The 22,021-nt window shown below is 45.8% G+C and overlaps 1 protein-coding gene and 1 pseudogene across 20 annotated transcripts in view; one reads left to right on the forward strand and one right to left on the reverse strand.

Moving 5' to 3' along the window:
* EPB41 (erythrocyte membrane protein band 4.1) overlaps positions 1-22,021 on the forward strand; it is a 147,946-nt gene that overhangs the window by 123,528 nt on the left and 2,397 nt on the right. For all 20 annotated transcript variants that reach the window (XM_074934365.1, XM_074934359.1, XM_074934362.1 and 17 more), the window contains 3 exons: positions 14,120-14,221; positions 15,423-15,503; positions 19,310-19,417. In XM_074934365.1, the coding sequence (XP_074790466.1) occupies positions 14,120-14,221; positions 15,423-15,503; positions 19,310-19,408 (282 nt within the window). In that variant the 3' untranslated portion in view covers positions 19,409-19,417. The remainder of the gene's footprint in view (positions 1-14,119; positions 14,222-15,422; positions 15,504-19,309; positions 19,418-22,021) is intronic.
* LOC141974633 (NADH dehydrogenase [ubiquinone] 1 alpha subcomplex subunit 1 pseudogene) lies at positions 20,601-21,513 on the reverse strand (annotated as a pseudogene).

Consider the following 22,021-nt stretch of genomic DNA (forward strand, 5'->3'; position numbering starts at 1 on the left):
ACCGTCCCAGTCTTTTTAATCTCTCCTCATATGGAAGCTGTTCCATGCCCTTAATCATTTTTGTTGCCCTTCTCTGTACCTTTTCCAATACCAGTTTGTCTTTTTTGAGATAGGGGTGACGAGAACTGCGCGCACTATTCAAGATATGGGCATGGTGTAGATTCTAGCAATGCAAGAATTATTCTTTCTTGCACCAGGTATTTTTCGCAGGTTTCAGGAATGTGATAATTTAATTAAAAGCTGTATCATAATACATACTCATGTGGGACTGAATTAAGGTTATCTTTCAACTGCTTGTCCATATACATATTCCACTGATAGTGTGCATGTGCCCCATGGGCCCGAGGTTGGAGTCTTTTGGCTAGCAGTGTCTGTTGCAGCCACGCATATACCCTGAGTTTTTCTTCGAGTGCATGCTCATGTCTGTTCTATGTTAGGTGTGTGCTTGCCACATGCACTGGTGCGGAAGTTTTTCCCTCAGTGGTATCCGTAGGGGACTGGCTCTGGTGCCTTCTGGAGTGGCGCACATATGCGCCAGGATAAGGGGCACCACCGGCTGCCTCTACCTCAGCTCCTTCCTACTGCCAGTGACTGTGCTGGAACATCTCCTTGCTTCAGCAAGTGCTTACCCAGTGGTTCTTCCTGTCATTCATTGTATAAATCGTTCTTAGATAAGTTGTTCTTTTTGTTCTTTTAATAGTTACATAATAGTACTGTAGATAAGTTAGATAGTCCCTTAAGGGACTTAGCCCAGTGACAGGGCATGCCCCGGGCTTCAAGCCTCGTGATCGCTGCAAAAAGCCTATGATGATCAGCAACCCTCATCAAAGCTGCTTGAAGTGTTTGGGGAAAACCCACATTAGCAATAAGTGTCGCATCTGCAAGAGTTTCAAGCCAAAAACTAAAAAGGAGCAAGACATAAAACTAAGAGCGCTCCTCATGGAGTCGGCCCTCGTGCTGTTCTCCGGGCCACCAAGATCGGACTCCGCACCAAGCACAGCGGCATCTGTTTGAAGTGTGCTGTGGGCACCGGCTTCCTGCCACTGGTCCCAGTTCCTGGTATCTGCTAAGAAGTGAGGAAGCACACCAGGAGAGGGCGTTCCCTGACATCCTGTACTGAAAGGGAAAGTCCGGAGAAGATCATAAACCCGTGCGGGGCAGCACGTCTCCAGAGTCCAGCCAGCCACCTGCATCACCAGCTAGGCTACCCAGCCCTCCTAGGGACCCAGCAGCCACCCTGGGTAGTTGCGGAGATCCCATCCATGCTCGAGGTCTTCCAGGCTGCAGAAGATATCATGTCTTTACTGGTGCCACAAACGCCCTGTCAAGATGAAGTCGGCACTGGGGCTCATGCAGCGGTCTCCATCCATGCGGCATCACTCCCCAGCACCATGGCAGTCAACGTCGAAGCAGTGTTCCCTGGGGATGCGCTTCCAACCTGCCCATACCAACTGGAGTTCCTGGCGCTGTTCACCGGACTCTCGGCACCGGTCTCACAAGGCGTGGCATCGCTTGTCCAATGGCCGGCGCAGAGCCGTAGCATGCCGCCGGTCCCCGCAATCATGGCACCGGTCGCCGGAGCGTGGGCATCGCTCCTTGGGGGAATGAAGTTCACTGGGACCACAACGCCAAACCCCAGGACCACGACACAGGTCCCCAGCGCCAAGACACAGATCGCCGGACTCTCAGCACCAATCCCCAGGGTTGAGGTGGTGTTCTCTGCCATCCCAGTCTTGGTCGCCGGACTTTTGGCGCTGTTCCCAGAGCTCTAGGTGTTGATCATCTAGGTGTACCATTGCTGAGTTCTGCCATTGGTTCCCGTACAGGCGGCACCGGGACCCCAAGCCCCGGCACCTGTCCCACACTGCAGACGCTGGGATGGGAGGCGTGGAGGGTCATGAACAGAGCGTTGTCACCACAGTGGTCCCTAAGGTCGTCAGAATGATCTTCCAGAGGTGGGAAACGCCCCAAGTGGACCTGTTTGCCACCAAGCAGAACAGGAAGTGCCATCGGTTCTGCTCCCTTCACGGGCTCAACGGTGGATCACTCTCTGATGCTCTTCTCTCTTGGGCAGGCAACCTGATGTATGCCTTCCCGACAATCCCGCTTATCAGCAGGACCATCCTGAAAATCAAGAGGGACAGAGACAAAGTCGTCATGATCACCCCAGCCTGGCCTCACCAGCACTGATTTGGCATGCTCATGGACTTGGCAACGGTGCGCATATGGATGCTTCCCAACCATCCAGACTTGCTCTCTCAGGATCACAAGAGGTCACCTGAACCTCTCCTCTCTCCACCTCACAGTGTGGATGCTGTGTGGCTGAACCCGGAGGAGCAGGCCTGCTCTACTCAAATCCAGCGCATTCTGTTGGAGAGTAGAAAACCCTCCACTAGAGCAACTTACCTGGCAAAGTGGAAGTGCTTCTCCTGCTGGGCATTGGAGTGGAGGATCTCCCCAACCCAGTCTTCTCTGCAGTCCATTATGGACTACCTGCTTCACTTGACACATCAAGGCCTGGCCTTCTACTCGATCAAGGTGCACCTGGCAGCCATTTCGGTCTTCCGTCCCCGCGTCCAGGGCAGATCAGTATTCTTGCATGAAATGATGATCAGGTTTCTTAAGGGTCTTGAAAGGCTTTTTCTGCCAGTTCGGGACCTAGTCTCTCAATGGGACCTCAACCTAGTCCTCTTTAGGCTCACTGGCCTTCCCTTCAAGCCTCAAGCCTCTAGCCTCCTGTTCTCTTTCAATCTGTTGTGGAAGGTTGCTTTCCTTGTAGCTATCACTTCAGCTAGTCGAATCTCTGAGATTAAAGCCCTTACGTTGGAATCTCTGTACGTGGTGTTCTACAAGGACAAGGTTCAGCTGCGTCCCCATCCTGCTTTCCTGCCAAAGGTGGTGTCACCTTTTCATTTTAACCAGGACATTTTCGTCCCGGTATTCCGCCCAAAGCCTCACTCGTCCAACAAGGAGAGGCGCTTTCACACCCTAGATGTCAGGCGGGCTCTGGCTTTCTACTTAGAGCATACCAAGCCCTTCCATAGATTGACTCAACTCTTCGTTGCAGTGGCTGACAGGATGAAAGGCCTCCTGGTGTCTTCTCATAGGCTTTCGTCTTGGATTACTACCTGCATCCGTACTTGCTACGAATTGGCGTAGGTTGTACCTCCACCGATAGCAATGGCCCATTCAACTACAGTTCAGGAGTTGTCAGCAGCCTTCCTAGCACAAGGCCCTATCCAGGACATCTGCAGGGCCTCAATGTAGTCGTTGGTACAGCCCTTCATGACCCACTATGCCATCCCTCAGTTGCCAGAGATGATGCTGGCTTTGGCAGAGCTGTGTTGCAGTCAACACACCCATGAACTCTGACCTGCCTCCGGAGATACTGCTTGGGAGTCACCTAACATGGAATGGACATGAGCAAGCACTCAAAGAAAAAAAACGATTACTAACCATCTGTAACTGTTGTTGTTTGAGATGTGTTGCTCATGTCCGTTCTATGACCCACCCTCCTTTCCCTCTTTCGGAGTTGCGGCAAGAAGGAACTGAGGGTAGGGGAGCCAGCGGTGTCCCTTATACCGGCACGTATGCGCACTACTCCAGAGGGTGCCAGAGCCGGCCCCCTATGGATACCACTGAGGGAAAAACTTCCAGCACCGGTGCATGTGGTGAGCAACACATCTTGAACAACAGTTACGGAAGGCTAGTAACCGTTTTTTCTTCATGCCTCATGCCAACCACATTAAAAGGGCAGAGTGACGAACTGCCGCTCAGTTCCTCTTGGTGGCTCTAACTTTGAAATGGAACTGCTCCGTGTGTGTTTTCAGTGTACCGCTGACTCTCTGTTCATTCCTTCTAAATGTTGTCCTAATCCCCAGGTCTAGTTAGGTAGTTTGCCAGTTGGCACCGTAGTAGTAGTGGTGGTGGTTTTTTTCAGATTACATTTCTTTATTATCAGGAAAATCCTGACTTTTCTTTCTGGTATCAGGATGGCCAGTTCTAAGTCCTCCAGTTTCCAATATCATCCCTTACAGTGCCTATCAAATGAAAAATATTCTGTGTTGAACAGAATGAAAAGCTTGGCATGTTTCATGAATCCTTAAACAGGCTGCATGAAATCAGCCTCAACACTCCAGATGTCTGTGTACTAAACTAAGGTTCTCTTTTTCAGAATGTGAAAGCTTGGCACAAATAACTTGTGTGTATATATTGATGTGTGCACACCAGTAAGAATGACCAGTAAGAGGTTTTCAAAATAGCTCCATGTCTGAACAGAATTTCTCACAGGCTGCTGGTGCTTTGATGTAGACTAGCCTTTGTCCTATGAGAGATTTGCTGTCTATTTTCATTTCTGTTTATCACACTTTTCCTGTAGTCTCTTTTCCATTTATCTTTCTTCAGAACTTTGTGTACAGATTAAATTATCTTGACATTTTTAAAAAACTTTGTTTTGTATCATCTTATCCTGATGATTTCCTGCTACATTTCTGTATCAAAAGCAGGTACTGAAAACAAAAATAGGCTCAGAATGTGAAAGTACTTGTTATAATCAATCTCAAAGCACTTTAAATTAGTAAATTAGAACAGTAGTGGTGTAATAACTATATTCAAATGTGGCTCCATAGGTAAGGCTGAAGCACAACTGTCACCATCCCCCATTCCTTCTCACTGCCTGCAGCTAGAGTCTGAGTGTTCTGTTTAGTATTTACCTCACGCTTTTCTACCTCGGTCTTCTGAGGTTTTGTTGTTCTGGGGATAGTTAATAGTTTATTTAGTTAGTACCCTTAGTAGTTCTTCGAGTGCTTGCTCATGCTGATTCCATTCTAGGTGTGCACGTGCCTGCATGCCCGGTTGTTGAAGATTTTTGCCTTAACGGCATTCGTAGGATCAGCTGTGGTGCCCTCTTGAGTGCCGCACTCATGCGTCAGTATATCAAGCGCTGCCGGCCCAACGCCCTCTCAGTTCCTTCTTACGCCCATGGTGGTTAGTCGGAGTGCCTTTTTCCTTGCCTACCAAAGGTTAGCGGTGTTTTTCTCTACTGTTTTTTGAGCATTAGGGCCTTGTAAATAGTTTGTTTCTGTAGTTAATTAGTAAGTAGTTGTTAAGTAGTGTAGTTACAAGTTGGAGACCGGCCCTGTTGGGACTCCGGTTTTAAGCCCTGCTCTGACTGGAACAGGCCTATGCCTGTTTAGTGACCCCCACAGCAGCTGCCTGAAGTGCTTGGGGGAATCACATGTGAATGACAAGTGTTGCATAGAATCATAGAACTGGAAGGGACCTTGAGAGGTCATCTAGTCCAGTCCCCTGCACTCGGTGGCAGGACTACGTATTATCTAGAGACAATTCCTTCCTGTAAGAGTAAGTGAGCTATAGGCCGTTCCTGTAAGAATTCGGAAAGAGTGCGACATCCGTTTGGGGCCCTCCTCATGGAGGCTGCTCTCTGCCTGGCTTCTGAGCCTTCCCGGCCGGACTCCACCCCTAGCACTTTGGCCTCGGTGCCTAGTGCATCCCAGCACCATTTCCGTCAGTAGTGCCCAAAAAGAAGTGGAAGAAATTTAACTATCTGGAACTGAGCAAGAAGGGCCATGGGGTAACAGGCAAAGGACCCAGTTCGGGCCACCCACCCACACTGGAGCGCCTCCCCAATGGGGAGGGATCCGCCACTGACTCTCAGGGGCGGTAGGGTACACAGGCTTGTGGCAGGGCTGACGCCTTTCCAGGCTTTCCCGACACCCAGAGAACAGAGGCCTCTACTAGTGCCACTGGCTCCGCGTGCGTCGCAGGAAGCAGAAAAGGCTCCCTATAAGGGCAAGCCAGCTGTAAAGGCCTCCCACAGGGCAAGTGAACACCACAGATCTCTAGAGCCAAAACAACGCGCTCCATCTCCGCACCCCAGATCTCTGGCTTCTCAACTCAGGTCCTCTGCAGGTCACCCTAGATTGCCGGCATCGCCGTGTCTGCCCTCTCAACGCAGATCCCCCGAGGGAGGCGCTGATCACCATATTGCTGGCACCGTTCATCCTCCCGCCGACCATCTCCTTGGCACAGATCCCTGTCTCCCACACCGCGGGAAGGTCTCCGTCACGGTATCGGTCCTCCTACTCAAGATGCTGGTCCAGCAAAGGGAAGAAAATTTTCTCAAATTCTGTGATAGTGAGATTTCTAAGAGGAGTCAATCGTCTCCACCCACCTGTGAAAGAGGTTCCCTTGTGGGACCTTAATACTGTCTTAGGTGCCCTTATGAGACCTCCACCCAAGCCCCAGGCGACTTGTTCCCTGTTCCTCCTGTGCCAGAACACAGCCTTTGTTGTTGCTATAACATCTGCAAGGAGCGTAAGTGAGCTATAGGCTATAGCTATGGCAGCACTCCCGTGTATGCAGTTTTTCAAACAAAGTGGCCAACTTCTGTTCAAAGTAGTTTCACCTTAACCAAATGATTTATTGCCGGTGTTCTTCCCTAAATTGAACTCCAATGCAGATGAACAGTGACCTCACACGTTGGATGGAAGAAGGTGCTTGGCGTTTTAGAGAGGACTTTTCAGGTTGTCATAAATATAAAGGGAAGGATAAACACCTTTAAATCCCTCCTGGCCAGAGGAAAAACCCTTTCACCTGTAAAGGGTTAAGAAGCTAAGATAACCTTGCTGGCACCTGACCAAAATGACCAATAAGGAGACCAGATACTTTCAAAGCTGGAGGGGCGGGGGGGAACAAAGGGTTCAATCTGTCTGTGTGATGCTTTTGCCGGGACCAGAGCAGGAATGCTGGTCAGAACTCCTGTAAAGAGTTAGTAAGCAATCCAGTTAGATATGCGTTAGATTCTGTTTTGTTTAAATGGCTGATAAAATAAGTTGTGCTGAATGGAATGTGTATTCTTGTTTTTGTGTCTTTTTGTAACTTAAGGTTTTGCCTAGAGGGATTCTCTGTGTTTTGAATCTGATTACCCTGTAAGGTATTTACCATCCAGATTTTACAGAGGTGATTCTTTTACTTTTTCTTCAATTAAAATTATTCTTTTAAGAGTAAAATTTCGACCCCTTAAGAGAGGGTCTGGACTAAGTCATGTGGCTTATCTAAACCAGATGAAGGATCTGCTAGATAAATGTGCCCAAGGAAGGGGTGTCACTAGCTTTGAAGGAATGTGTGATTTGATAGCTCAGGAGCAATTCCTGAATATGTCCAAGGAGGAAATAAAACAGTGTTTATCAGTAAGGAAATAGACTCAGCAGAAAGTCTTGCTTCTTATGCTGATCGATACGAGCAGTCCCAGACCGCCGGAGAGGTGGGGCAAGCCAGAAGAAAACGGGGGGAGGGAGGAGAGAGGAACAACCCTGGTCGCAGTTGGAGTGGATACCCGAAGGGACACCCTCAGACCACCCCCTACTACCGGGGGCAGCCCAAGGCCCCAACTACAAGGCCCCTTATCGTCCTGCCACACCGTTCTCCAGCAACCCACCTCGCCCCAGTGACCCGTCAGCTGGACGATGTTTTAAATGTAACGAGCCGGGGCATGTAAAGGCCAACTGCCCCAAGAACCCCAACAGATTACAGTTCATTGCACCGGAATCACACCAGAGGTCCTCAGGCCCAGATACCTCCCAGATACCCTCGGAGCGGAGGAAAACTGTGAGTGTGGGCGGGAAGAAGGTCACTGCGTGGAGGGACACCGAAGCACAAGTGTCGGCTATCCATGCTTCCTTAGTGGACCCCAGTTTAATCGACCCAGAGATCCAAGTGACAATTCAACCCTTCAAGTCCAACTCTTTCAATTTGCCTACAGCCAAGTTGCCTGTCCAGTACAAGGGCTGGTCAGGAACGTGGACTTTTGCAGTCTATGATGATTATCCCATCCCCATGCTATTGGGGGAAGACTTGGCTAATCATGTGAAGCTAGCCAAGAGGGTGGGAATGGTCACCTGCAGCCAGGCTAAGCAAACCATCAGGCCTAGCTCTGTTCTGGAAACTTCTACCAGGACCTGGTCAGAAGTGATGGAACCGGACCCCATGCCAACGTCTGCAACAGCAGTAGTGGATCCAATCCCAGAGACCCAGACAGAGCCAGCCCCAGAACCGGAACTGGTACTGGTGGAACAACCAGCACCTGAACCGTTGCCAGCAGTGAATCCAGTACTTGCCACCCCAATACCAGAGGGCCCCACCGAACCTGAACCGGCAGCAGCCGATAACCCTACACAAGAGGCTCAGCCGGAGCCTGAACCCCAACATAGTGCACCAGTGGAGAGCGGTTCACAGTCAACGGAAAAGCCCCATCCCCTATATCGCTTCCAGAGGGACCAAGCCTAGGTCCACAATCCAATGAGGAACTGATGTCTCCAGCATCAAGGGAACAGTTCTAGACAGAACAGGAAGCAGATGAAAGCCTCCAGAGAGCTTGGACGGCGGCCCGGAGTAACCCACCACCTCTCAGCTCTTCAAACCTGGATCGATTAGTTGTAGAAAGAGGACTTTTATACAAAGAAACTCTTTCTGGTGGACACCAGGAAGACTGGCATCCTCAGAGACAGTTGGTAGTTCCAACTAAGTACCAAGTAAAGCTCTTGAGCTTAGCCCATGATCATCATCCTCGTGGCCATGCTGGGGTGAACAGGACCAAAGACCGTTTGGGGAGGTCATTCCACTGGGAGGGAATGGGCAAGGATGTTTCTACCTATGTCCGGTCTTGTGAGGGTGGGAAAACCCCAAGACCAGGTCAAAGCCCCTCTCCAGCCACTCCCCGCCATTGAAGTTCCATTTCAGTGAGTAGCTGTGGATATTCTGGGTCCTTTTCTGAAAAAGACACCCAGAGGAAAGCAGTACATACTGACTTTCATGGATTTTGCCACCCGATGGCCGGAAGCAGTAGCTCTAAGGGCTAAAAGTGTGTGCCAGGCACTAGCAGACATTTTTACCAGGGTAGGTTGGCCCTCCGACATCCTCACAGATGCAGGAACTAATTTCCTGGCAGGAACTATGGAAAGCCTTTGGGAAGCTCATGGGGTGAATCACTTGGTTGCCACCCCTTACCATCATCAAACAAATGGCCTGGTGGAGAAATTTAATGGGACTTTGGGGGCCATGGTACGTAAATTCGTAAATGAGCACTCCAATGATTGGGATCTAGTGTTGCAGCAGTTGCTCTTTGCCTACAGAGCTGTACCACATCCCAGTTTGGGGTTTTCACCATTTGAACTTGTATATGGCCGTGAGGTTAAGGGGCCATTACAGTTTGGTGAAGCAGCAATGGGAGGGGTTTACACCTTCTCCAGGAACTAACATTTTGGACTTTGTAACCAGCCTACAAAACACCTTCTGAACCTCTTTAGCCCTTGCTAAAGAAAACCTACAGGATGCTCAAAAAGAGCAAAAAGCCTGGTATGATAAACATGCCAGAGAGCGGTCCTTCAAAGTAGGGGACCAGGTCATGGTCTTAAAGGCGCTCCAGGCCCATAAAATGGAAGAGTCATGGGAAGGGCCATTCACGGTCCAGGAGCACCTGGGAGCTGTTAATTATCGCATGGCATTCCCCACCTCCAACCGAAAGCCTAAGATGTACCATATTAATTCTCTAAAGCCCTTTTATTCCAGAGAATTAAAGGTTTGTCAGTTTACAGCCCAGGGAGGAGGTGACACTGAGTGGCCTGAAGGTGTCTACTACGAAGGGAAAAGTGCTTGCGGCGTGGAAGAGGTGAACCTCTCCATGACCCTTGGGCGTATGCAGTGACAGCAGATCCAGGAGCTGTGCACTAGCTACGCGCCGACATTCTCGGCCACTCCAGGACTGACTGAACGGGCATACCACTCCATTGACATAGGTCGTGCTCACCCAATTAAAGTCCAACCTTACCAGGTGTCTCCTCAAGCTAAAACTGCTATAGAACGTGAGATCCAGGATACGCTACAGATGGGGGTAATCCGCCCCTCTGGCAGTGCATGGGCATCTCCAGTGGTTCTAGTGCCCAAACCAGATGGGGAGATACGTTTTTGTGTGGACTACCATAAGCTAAATGCTGTAACTCACCCAGACAACTATCCAATGCCACGCACAGATGAACTAATAGAGAAACTGGGACGGGCCCAGTTCATCTCTACCTTAGACTTAACCAAGGTGTACTGGCAGGTACCGCTAGATGAATCTGCCAAGGAAAGGTCAGCCTTCACCACACATGTCGGGCTGTATGAATTTAATGTACTCCCTTTCGGGCTGCGGAATGCACCCGCCACCTTCCAAAGACTTGTAGATGGTCTCCTAGCGGGATTAGGAGAATATGCAGTCACGTACCTTGACGATGTGGCCATATTTTCGGATTCCTGGGCAGAACACCTGGAACATCTACAAAAAGTCTTCGAGCGCACAAGTGAGGCAGGACTATCGGTTAAGGCTAAGAAGTGTCAAATAGGCCTAAACAGAGTGACTTACCTTGGACACCAGGTGGGTCAAGGAACTATCAACCCCCTACAGGCCAAAGTGGATGCTATGCAAAAGTGGCCTGTCCCAAAGTCAAAGAAACAGGTCCAATCCTTCTTAGGCTTGGCCGGATATTACATGCGATTTGTACCGCAATACAGCCAAATCGCCACCCCACTGAGAGACCTAACCAAAAAGAAACGGCCAAATGCCATTCAGTGGACCAAAGAGTGTCAGAAGGCCTTTAACCAGCTTAAAGCGACGCTCATGTCTGACCCTGTGCTAAGGGCCGCAGACTTTGACAAACCGTTCCTAGTAATAACCGAATCTAACGCATATCTAACTAGATTGCTTGTTAACCCTTTACAGGAGTTCTGACCTGCATTCCTGCTCTGGTCCTGGCAAAAGCAACACACAGAGAGAGAGAAGCTTTGTTTCTCCCCCCTCCAGCTTTGAAAGTATCTTGTCTCCTCATTTAGTCATTTTGGTCAGGTGCCAGCGAGGTTATCCTAGCTTCTTAACCCTTTACAGGTGAAAGGGTTTTTCCTCTGGCCAGGAGGGATTTAAAGGTGTTTACCCTTCCCTTTATATTTATGACATATGCATTAGATTCTGTTTTGTTTAAATGGCTGATAAAATAAGTTGTGCTGAATGGAATGTATATTCCTGTTTTTGTGTCTTTTTGTAACTGAAGGTTTTGCCTAGAGGGATTCTCTATGTTTTGAATCTGATTACCCTGTAAGGTATTTACCATCCTGATTTTACAGAGGTGATTCTTTTACTTTTTCTTTAATTAAAATTCTCTTTTAAGAACCTGATTGCTTTTCCATTGTTCTTAAGATCCAAGGGTTTGGGTCTGTGTTCACCTATGCAAATTGGTGAGGATTTTTATCAAGCCTTCCCCAGGAAAGGGGGTGTAGTGCTTGGGGGGGATATTTTGGGGTGGGGAGACGTTTCCAGGTGGGCACTTCCCCTGTTGTTATTGTTAGACACTTTGGTGGTGGCAGCGTTTAACCTAAGCTGGTAAGAATAAGCCAAGGGGGTCTTTCATGCAGGTCCCCACATCTGTACCCTAGAGTTCAGAGTGGGGAAGGAACCTTGACACAGGTGTTGCCTTGTCTTTTTGTTTCCTATGAGGATCGAGTGAAGGGTCAGTCTCTGCACAGCCAATTTCCAGGTGGATAACTTCCTGCTTTACAACAGCATACAATGACGTAGCTCAGACCATGTCTCCATGGAAATTATGGGCCATTTGATGAGGGCCCAAGAAACATGGATAGCATTCTTCAGTGATGTTTCAATAGTTGGGAGTTTGCAGGACTGGTACCTGATCTTCTCTTTTACCAAGAATCATGCTATTAGCACTGTGTCTAGGTCAGATGCAAACTTTGGGAAGGCAGTCTTGCAGTCATTGTTTAAGTAGGCACCAACCTCCAAGTACTGTTTGAGAGTCACCTGAGAGCAATATGTGTCTGTCTGCAACCACTTGAAGAACAACTGGTTATCTCCTGTGCTGTGACTGTTGTTCTTCAAGATGTGAACGTTCTTTAGATGTGTGTTCTATGACCAGCCCTCTGTCGCTTCTCTATCAGGGTCTCTATTTTTGATGTTTGGGTCAGAGGAACTGATGTTCGGGGCAGAGAGGCACTGCACTTAAATAGCCAAGTGAGGGACTAAGAGCTGCCCCTACAGGTACTGCTAGGCAAGGTTCTCTGACTTTGGTATGCTGTGTGTGCGCACACCTGAGTGGAATACATGTCTGCACCCACATTTCCAAGAACAGTTACAGAACAGGTAAGTACCCATTTTTTACGTTAGGAAGTCTGCAACTTAGAGGTTAAATGGTAGAGGACTAACCAAGAACTGCATTCTGCTCTGCCACTGAATGGCTTTAATGCTTTGCACTTTACAGGCATCATTTAGTATCTCTGAAAATCAGGTAACATATTTGGGTGCCTAAATATGGCACCCAAATTTGAAAATATTTGTCTTAGCCTTTGTGTCTGCTTCCCCATCATGCCAGATATGCATTAAACAAGTGTCTGCTTCCCCAGTATGCCAGATATGCATTAAACAAGTGGTCCCATATGTGCAATGGACCACTTGTTTAATGCATATCTGGCATACTGTCATCCTTGTGGAAACTCTGTTTCCAGAGATCATCAGCAACTGATTGTTTAACATCCCATCTGAAGTAGAGCACTCTAACAGTGTCACATGCTCTCCAGAACCAAACTGCAGCACCAGTGCTGGGCGTAAGATCCAGGTTATAGTGTTAGGTTTGAACCCATGTTGCTCAGAGCATTTGTGGCTGAGATTAACTGATCAAGCTTAGTCTAGTCACCATCTTTACATCTCTAGCTCTAATGTCTCAAAGGAGATATGAGAATTCTGTAACCTAATTATTTGAGATTTGGCCAAAAAGTAATGATGATCTCTGGGGGAGTTGAAGTTTTATACAGCACAGAAAGTGGTCCCACCTAGTGGTCACTCTGAAGATAGGTTTCAGAGTAGCAGCCGTGTTAGTCTGTATCCGAAAAAAGAACAGGAGTACTTGTGGCATCTTAATCTTGTCTTAAATTGTCATTACAATTTCATAGACTGTTCTGTAACAATAATTGGACAAAAGAGGCTGTTACTCACTGTATATCTTTAATTCAGTCATTTGGAGGCATGGACAATAAACTCTGGAGCAATAGATAGGCTTTGGAAAGCCTGAGAATTGTACAGGATGGGAGCCAAGTAATTAAAATGGTGGTACACAGTTGTTGTTACTTATGGTTTATTTAGGTTATAGTAGCATCCAGGGTCTTTACACTGTGCTGGGCACAACCCTGAAGAGGCTGTAAGACAAATGATGTACAAAGGGCTTGGGGGAAATGGATTCCAAAATAGCTTCCAAACCTGTTTAGAATGATAAATGGATACAATGCCAACTAACCCCATCTGCCCCCTCAGCCATCTTAATTGAACTGATTCTTTTATAGGAGTCTCAACAGAAGTGAGACTTGAGCAGTGTAATAGCCTTTATAGACCACTTCAGGGAAGGTGGTATATGCAAAAAGGCAGTGTGGACAAGGCTGGTATTATTGGTAGAGCAGGGAGAGTGATAGGTGTGGGGACCTTGTCAGTTAGCTTCTATGGAATCTGTAGGAGTAATTTGTGACAATGCAGAGCAACTAGAGAGTAAACATGTAGCACTACCCATGCTGCCTGAAACATGTGAGTCAGTTTAGTGTGTGCTAAGTAAACTTACCAGCACAGCACCCCAATTCAACTGGAATGCGAGAGGAGAAAAGGGAGGGTAGAGAAGACCCATTCATCATCCCAGAATCAAGAGGGGGAGAGCTGAACAAAGTCACTGTGTGAAGTGGAGAATAGTCACCCTGTGTTTGGGTGAGATCACAGCTCAGACATCCTAATGGATGTCAAGGCTTCTCTGCTTGATTTCATCGTGGCTCTGTTGGACGGCAGCATGGCTCCTTGGTTCTTTAAGTGCTGTACTTTCAGACAGCATTAGTCTTGAAACATTTGTTACACCGCTAAAATGCTAATTATTCATCCAGCTGTGAATTGGTTCACTTTGTCTAATAAATAATGCAAAGTCTACTTTTGCAATGATTGTACATCATCTTAAATTACAGCACTGAGGTCCTGTTGCATGGTGATGGTGTGAAAATGGTTGATTGCTGTTTTGTGTGTGTGTTATAGACAGACGATGGCAATGGGGACTCGGACCCTGGAGTTCTGCTCACTGCTCAGACCATCACATCAGAGACCACCAGTAGCACAACCACCACACAGATTACAAAGGTAAAAAGGTGATGCTAACAGGATTGGTATGAAATCTAAAAGTTCTATTGATGCTCAAACCACAGGAAGCAAAGTTGGCCTGTTCCTGCCAAATATTTAGTTGTACAAATATTTCCCCCCTCCAATCCTGTGTTCCCCTTTCTCTGCCCTTAATTCTGCCCGACACCAGTGCAATTCAGAATCACTTGGAAATGGACATTATCTTGCTTCCTGAAGAACCGTACCACCACAGTTTGAGTGATCCAACAATAGCTTGGGATCCTGAGGCAGTTCTGAGAACCTCCTGTCAGTGTGTTAGCCAAATACTTATTTTCATTTTAAATGTAGCTAGCCTTTGAGTTCTTCTTCCTCTTCTGTACGGTCAATAAGATTGAGTCCTGTTTAGAACTTTTAATTAATACAGAGTTTGAGCTACAAATGACTGAAGTTGGGGACTGTTGGCAAATCAAACTTACATGTGAGAAATCCTCAATTTGAGAAAGTAGGGACGAGTTTGAAGACTTCAGTTTACTTCTAAGTTACAGGAATGTCCCCTAGTTCTAGACCCATGTCACATTTTTATCAAAGGTTTTACAAAACCTGAAATACTTCACTAACACTGTCATGGACATACTAACTGCCAGCATTGCTGTGGGCCTCTTGTTTTGTTTTTTATTTATTTCAATGCAGAGTTGCTGGGAATTTTTGGATTTGAACATTCCTCTGAACAAAATTTAATATTATTGTGCTAGTTCCTGGGAGTCAAAGTGAAACTAAGCAGCCTGAGTGCATTATCCATGTTGAGTGAAGCACACAACAGAGACTGCACACTCTATGTGGTGAAATACAAATTAGATTTTTAAAATGATTTTCAGCTGTAATAATGGAGCATGTTACATTGACAGTGTCCCTTTGACATGATTAACATTCCAGCCCACAAGACGGGAATGATTAATATTTTTATTTATTAAAAAACTCTTTATTGACATGTGCTTGTTTGGTTTGGAAGAAGGGAATATTGTCGTACACTGAGGTGAGATTTTTTTCTGTGTCCTCTCGCTCTGTCTATGATCCAGTTATGCTAGTTTCCCAGTAATGTTTTGGTAATTGGCAAGTGACTATAGTTTGAGTTCTGTCTTTGAAAGCCAACCTCAATCCACTTTGTAATCCTTTGCAGTTGTTGCACTCTAGGCTACTAGTAACCTATGTTCTTTCATACTAGACTGTAAAAGGTGGAATTTCAGAGACAAGAATTGAAAAAAGAATTGTCATCACAGGAGATGCAGACATTGACCACGATCAGGTGAGCAATTTTAGTGTTACCCAGCCAAGAGCCATTTTAGTTTTGCAAAGAACTAATCAGTTGTTCTAACCTGCAAATTATTTCTGTACTAGACAGTCAAGTGGCCTCACTTGTGGTAAATCCAGTCATTTAGGTTGCAGCTTAGGGAAATTGGCCTGGACTAGAAATAAAATTGCTTGTCTCTGTGGAAGAGGTAACATTTTTCGTTTGCAGTGTTTCAGCTGCAGACACAGGTCTCTCGTTTTAAACTGTTTAATGTCAGAAAAGTGACTGCCGATGTCCCTGTGGTGCTACCTATTACTGTTGTATGTCTTCAAGTTGTAACTGACTGGCAAACAGGCATTTAGTTCTGCAGAGACATACTGTAGCTGGGGCAGAGCAAGCTGAATTCTGTTCTGCCAGATAGTAGCACAAAATTTTGTTTCCAGAAGTTTTTATACATGGCAATGTCCAAAGCAGAAGGGCTCAACTTTGAGTGTGCTGCTGGCTTTTTTCAATTCAAAACAAGTTTGTTTTTTAAACTGAGGAAATGTGACATGAAAGTCTCTGATGAAGAATAAGCATGAGACAGCTCAGTCATTCTTTTAGTCACTTTCTGCCCAATATTTCCTTAGAGACTAGTAATTCATCCCTTGTTGTATTTTCAAGGACCATTGTAGAGTTTAGGGGACTCTGTGTGCACGTTTGCAAGGATTTGTTTTGTTTTTATGTCCTGAATGATATTTGGATTGAATAGCTAAACATTTAGAATAGAAAGCTTGTGTATACAAGTGTATCAAAGCTGAAAGCAACTGAAGTTTAGAAGCAAACAGCCTTTGCTACTGATCATAATGTTTTCCAGTGGTTAGAATATTGACCTTGGAATCTAGCTATGTTCTGTTCTGGGCTCTGATACTAATTGCGTGTGACCTTTTGACAAGTCACAGACCCTACTCTGCCTTGGTTTGCCTGTCTGTAAAATGCTTAATACATACCCACTTCCTAGGGGATCTTGAGGGTTAAATGTTTGTAAAGTGCTTTGAGAACCTTTGTTGAATGGTGTTAGAGAAGTATAAACTATAGTGTTGCCATTTTTACTATTAAATTAAATAGACTCAGGAAAGTTTAGAGAGAGCTAGTATGAAACTCAGATGTATTTTTAAAGAAAACACACACACTGCCATCCTGGTGTAGCTAATCTTCATTTAGTTTGTGGAGGGAGAAGTCACCAGAGAAAGACAGTGTCAGTGTAGGATCAGATGCATTCTTTAACATGTTAAATAGTGCTCATGGATCTCTTTCCCTCTTATGCTGGGTATTCTTGTTTTCTGCTGCTTGAAGAACTCTTGTTTCCACATAGACAACATGCTCCAACAGTTAGAGCTCAGTGATAAAAACAAAATATCTGAAAAAGTTACTTAGTGGACCCAACTAGTAACAGAACCCTGACTGGGAATCTGGTAACTCTTCCTAACTGGAGATATGAGCTTTTCCTAGAAATTACAGATATATACAATTTTCAAAGCCACTGAGCTGCTGCCTAAACCTGATCCAATAAACTGTTCCTCTTGTGAACTTTCCCTTTCCCTTAATAACAATATTATGGTTTCACATGAACATTAAGCTGGCTTTTAGGCCCTTTTTGGTGTCTAATGAAGTAATTATTTATATAGCATTGAAAAATATGCTATGTACTTCAGACACTCAACACTAATTAGAGCACAGTTCTGGTGTATATTAGTGTTTTTAGAAGCACATGCCACAGGGCAATTATTGTTTAGAAGGACAGCCCCAAACCATGTCAGCATGCATCAGCTGAGATCCTAGACTCTTTCCAAATATTTCAATACAGGTGGTTCTGTGATTTAATTCCCAAATGATTCTTTCTTGCCAATCATTCAAGCCCCATTATGTGTAGTTCTCACACAGCATTCTGAATGGAGAAGTTAACACACTCTAAGCAAATTCATCCCTAACTTTTCAAAATTAACATGCCCATGAATGTCTGAGATGCCATCCTGTTGAGGTTTTTCCATTTGTACGACTGCCTCCAGCATTCATGGGTCTAAGACAGTCATGCCCTTGTCATTGAGTGTTTATCCCACTTAACTAATCTCATTCAGCCTGACCTAGTATTTGTTCCTGTACAATTTATGGTTCTTATTTTACATGCTACAAAACTATAGTCCCATTGTGGTGGAATCATTTAGTCCTAAATCAGCAGATAATCAACAACTACATTTCGATCTTCAGAGATCTGGGATGTGATTCTTTAATATACTTCCTGCATTGAAATTTGTTCCAGTTGTTACAAACCAATCTGTTGTAGAACCTGATTTTGAGAGTTTGAGACCCAAATACCTATTTTCAGCAGCAAATCTGGTTGCTATTTGTTTTCATTCAGATTTTGTTTTTATGCCTCAGTGTGCATCTTATTTAGATTAACTTCAGTTTTTCCGTTCACCAATGTTTTCATTTGAGAAACCGGTTTTACTAGTTAATATCCAGTGTTCTTTACAAATTTGAGACTTTCTCCCAATAATCTGACATCGGCCAGACTTTCTGTTGTTCTACAAATGTCTCTAATCTGTTAATTCTTCTCATTCTTGACAACTTTATTGCAAAGGCCTGTAACAATGGACTCACTTGGCAACTGGGTTCTTGTAAAGCAAATGTGTTTTTCCCAAGTGCATGGATTGGATGGATCAAAATCTGATTGACTTTGGCAGCTTCTATTTCTTTGTTCTCCCACTGTAACTTACTGTACATTTCTAATGCCTCCGAACTTCTGCCTCTTCTCCCCTGTCTCCCCTCCCCCTCCAAAAAGTGGGGAATTCACCCTGCAATGCCACTTGCTTCCAGGAAGATTTGAAAGCACTGCAACTTCCACATATAGTTCTCTGCTTAGTTTCTTTCTAGACTGAGAGATTCAAGTGTCTTCATTTGCTTCATTTTTGTCAGAGATAAGTAGTCTTCTGACAGTTTAATAAAGGTGTGATGTAAGACTGTTCATTTCCTGGACACAGGCAACAAGGCAAGGTTACAAAAGGTAACAAGGGTAAGTCCAGTAATTCCAGTTTTTATGTAATTTTCTAACGTGCTGTGAAGATGATGGCGGCTACAGCAAATGGGCAATACTGCTGCTATTGGTATTGTAATGGTGCCAAGAGAGCAATAGGAGTGGGGCACCTCTTTGTGCTATGTTGTGCAATGGCATGAAGACATGGTATCCACCCTGAAGAGCTTCCAAAACTACATAGACAAGGAAGACATAGTAAAGTGGAAAGGGACACAACATGCAAACAAAGTAGTGGTTGATGGCTGGAGAAAGAAACAAGGGCGGTTACATGGTGATTCATATTGGTTAGTGGAGAGCAAGTGCAGTGAGTTAGTGCAACTCTAGACCAACAACTCAACTGAAGGCAAATGGCAAAAGCATTCCCTGTAGGCTTCATACGTAATACATAATTTTAATATCCTTGTAAGGTGGGAAGGTAGCAACAATGAAGTCAGCTGGCAGTGGAATTTCCTGGAGCTAAGGCTTTTTACACCCTCAGACCCTGCTGTTCCAGATTGGCTCCCCTCTGCTCTGGGTGGGAGTGGTTGGCAGGCCGGCAGCCCTCCCCCTGCTGCTCAAGGCTGCAGCCGCTAGGTGAAATCCTGCCTCCACTGAAATGAACGGGAGTTTTGCCGTGGACATCAGTGAGGCCAGGATTTCACCCAGTGTCTGGTATGGTGACATGGGGGAGACTGCAGTGAAATTCACTTTCAGCTGTTCCGCTGTATGCAGCCCAAAGTGCTTCTCTGAAGAGCTGTTTCTTTCTTAGGTTCTCGTGCAGGCCATCAAAGAAGCAAAAGAGCAGCACCCGGACATGTCTGTGACCAAGGTCGTTGTCCACCAGGAGACCGAGATTGCTGAAGAATAGCAAGGCTAGGTAAGCAGGTAGAAATCTGTATTCTGACTCACAGGCTGACTTGAGGAGGGAACACCTATAGTCAGAGAGGACCAGACATCACGAGTCCTTGAAGAAATCTATCCGAGCCTTTTAGGTTTCTCTTGGAATATCAGTATTTTGAATGTGATCTAGCAAGGTACTTCCTGTAACTCTAGAAGTGGAAGATGCACAGATGTGCTGATTTGCATAATGTCTTACAGACTTACGCTGCAGTGGGACTTCACTGGCTGGGAGCCCCAAGAATCACTCCTGTCAGTACTAGTACAGAGAAAAAAGTGTGTAGTTGACTGTGCGCCGAACAGCACTTTGTGTACTGGCACGCTGTGTCTGTGGATCTTTGCGTTAGTTTTTTAAAACACCGAACAGGAAAATGCTTGTAGTATGTAAGACTACTTCTGCCTTCAGCTGATTAGAGTCAGGCTGATGCTGTGGCAGCAGGGCTTCAAATCTTGGGTGACAAAAAGGGGAAAAACCGCCAGTGTGAATTTCAGGAACTATTGTATTGCAGAAATCATTTCAACAAATGCCAAATTCAAGCAGGCAGCAGCTACCCCATTAGTTATCCATAAGTAGAAATACACTGGACTAAAAAGTCTGTGGGACAGAATGAAGATACCAATGTTTTTTTTAAATAGGAAGGCGGGCGTGTACACTACAACCATCTTAGAACAGGAAATGATAAGCAACATTTGTTTCAAATGAAGCAACAGGTTAATTTGGATTGGCTGGATGGCGTTAATCAACTTGGAATTTGGCCAGTCCTGTGTCCACACTACAGCAGCATGGCTGTATTAGCAGCTGATTAGTTATGCTTACTCAGGCTTTAGCCTACAGCTCTGGTCTTGCCAGCCAACTCATGCTGCTACAAGTGACGTTTGTGAGTGTGGACAGATGCAGAATTTAGGTATAATCTGAGTTAACTTTGCAGGGAAGGCAATTGCTCAGATGTTTGCAAGAAGTTTCATCTATGACCATGGATGATCAGGATCTCCATTTTACTTTGTATCCAGCATCTCCAACACCACGTTACTTGGACATTGGTTTAGCACTTGCTCAGAAGGAAAAGACAAGGGTGTTAAATATGAATCCCTACCTCACCACTCACTAAATTGCCAACACCACTTCCTGCAGCTCCTGGCTTTTTCCCTAGAGGTCTCCTATGCAAGGACTGTCCAAGCCTGGTGTGGCTTTGCTGTGAGAAATCAGAATGAATAACACAACTTTGCCAATTTTATTGTATTAGCATAACCTAATTAAAACCAGGTACTATCATTTTTCTGTTTTGATAATAGCCAAACTCAGGTGAAATCCCCTACCCTTGTTTATGTAAACAAAAGCTTGATGACATGGATAATTCTAGAGCCCTATATAGAAAAAGCATCATTGCAGCATATTTACCTGTAATGACTATCTCCCCCACACCCCCCAGTCTTTCTGTCTTGATAACATCATGCAGTGCAGAAGAACAAGCAGCCACAGACTGATGTTTACCCCTTGACTAAAATTAGAACCTTTGAGTCTGTCTGCACTAGGAAAAGAAGCAGTCTGACAATGTCAAGAGGAGGTGCTTTCTGGGCCTCCTCCCCTCCTCTCAGCAATATTAAAATGGTGGTATGCACAAGGAGCAGTGGTGTCTCTGCTAGCTGCAGTGGCACGTGGGTGTGGTTTTTTCTTTTTCTTTTTTCATTTTCCAGGTTTATGTGCACCATATAACACGGTGCATCAAATATAAATGCGTGTTTACTGGAGCTAACTACTTTGTACAGGAACTAGAACTCTTCACTCAACGAGTTGCTTCTTAGTCAATGTTCTCCAATCCCTTGGACCGATAGTAGTCATTAACCCCCGACAGTCGCCGGTCTCTCTCCATCAGGTGCCACTGGTAGGGCTGAAGAGCAATTCTCTTTTCCTTGCCCCCGTTGAGGTATCTGTGGATGTGGATGAGCAACACGCCAGGGATGGTCAGGCACAGGCCCATGATGGCCCTGCTGGGCAGGATCTCGTACCACATCCCAGCGTCTGCTGGAGCCGCTCCGCCGCCACCGACCAGCACATGTTCTTTGAGCTACAGTGGCTGTGAAAAGGGTCAGAGTTCAACATCACTTGATGAGGACGTTGTGCAGTAGCATTTTAATGGTGGAACCAATGGGGGGCTGCACTCCTCAGGTCTGGAAGTGGAGGGGCTTCTTCCCCCTTCACTCCTAGGCTCTGTTATCTGCAGCAGTGAATGAAGGGTTATGAGATGGGCTCTATCCCAGCCCTAGCCCTGAGGCCAAAGGTTTACTGCTAAAGCAGAGGAGAACCATTTGTCAATCTGCTTCTTTTCCTAATCTAGAAAAGACCCCAAAACTTGAGTTAAAGTTGCTGTGATCTGCTATGACCTCAATACCTAGCTTTTCAGCTTAGTAGTTTGGAAACAATAGTAGCTGCTTTAAGAATCCATAAAGGCAGCAGCATTGTCTAGCAAACATTTTATTCCTAGGGCCATGCTCAGCATCAGTTACATTGGTGCACCAACATGTTTTGGCCAGATAGCATGTAGATAAGGTGTAATTAAACAGTCCGTGTGTGTGTGTGTGTGTG

The sequence above is a fragment of the Natator depressus genome, chromosome 19 (assembly GCF_965152275.1).
Source record: "Natator depressus isolate rNatDep1 chromosome 19, rNatDep2.hap1, whole genome shotgun sequence".
NCBI classification, from domain to species: Eukaryota; Metazoa; Chordata; order Testudines; family Cheloniidae; genus Natator; species Natator depressus.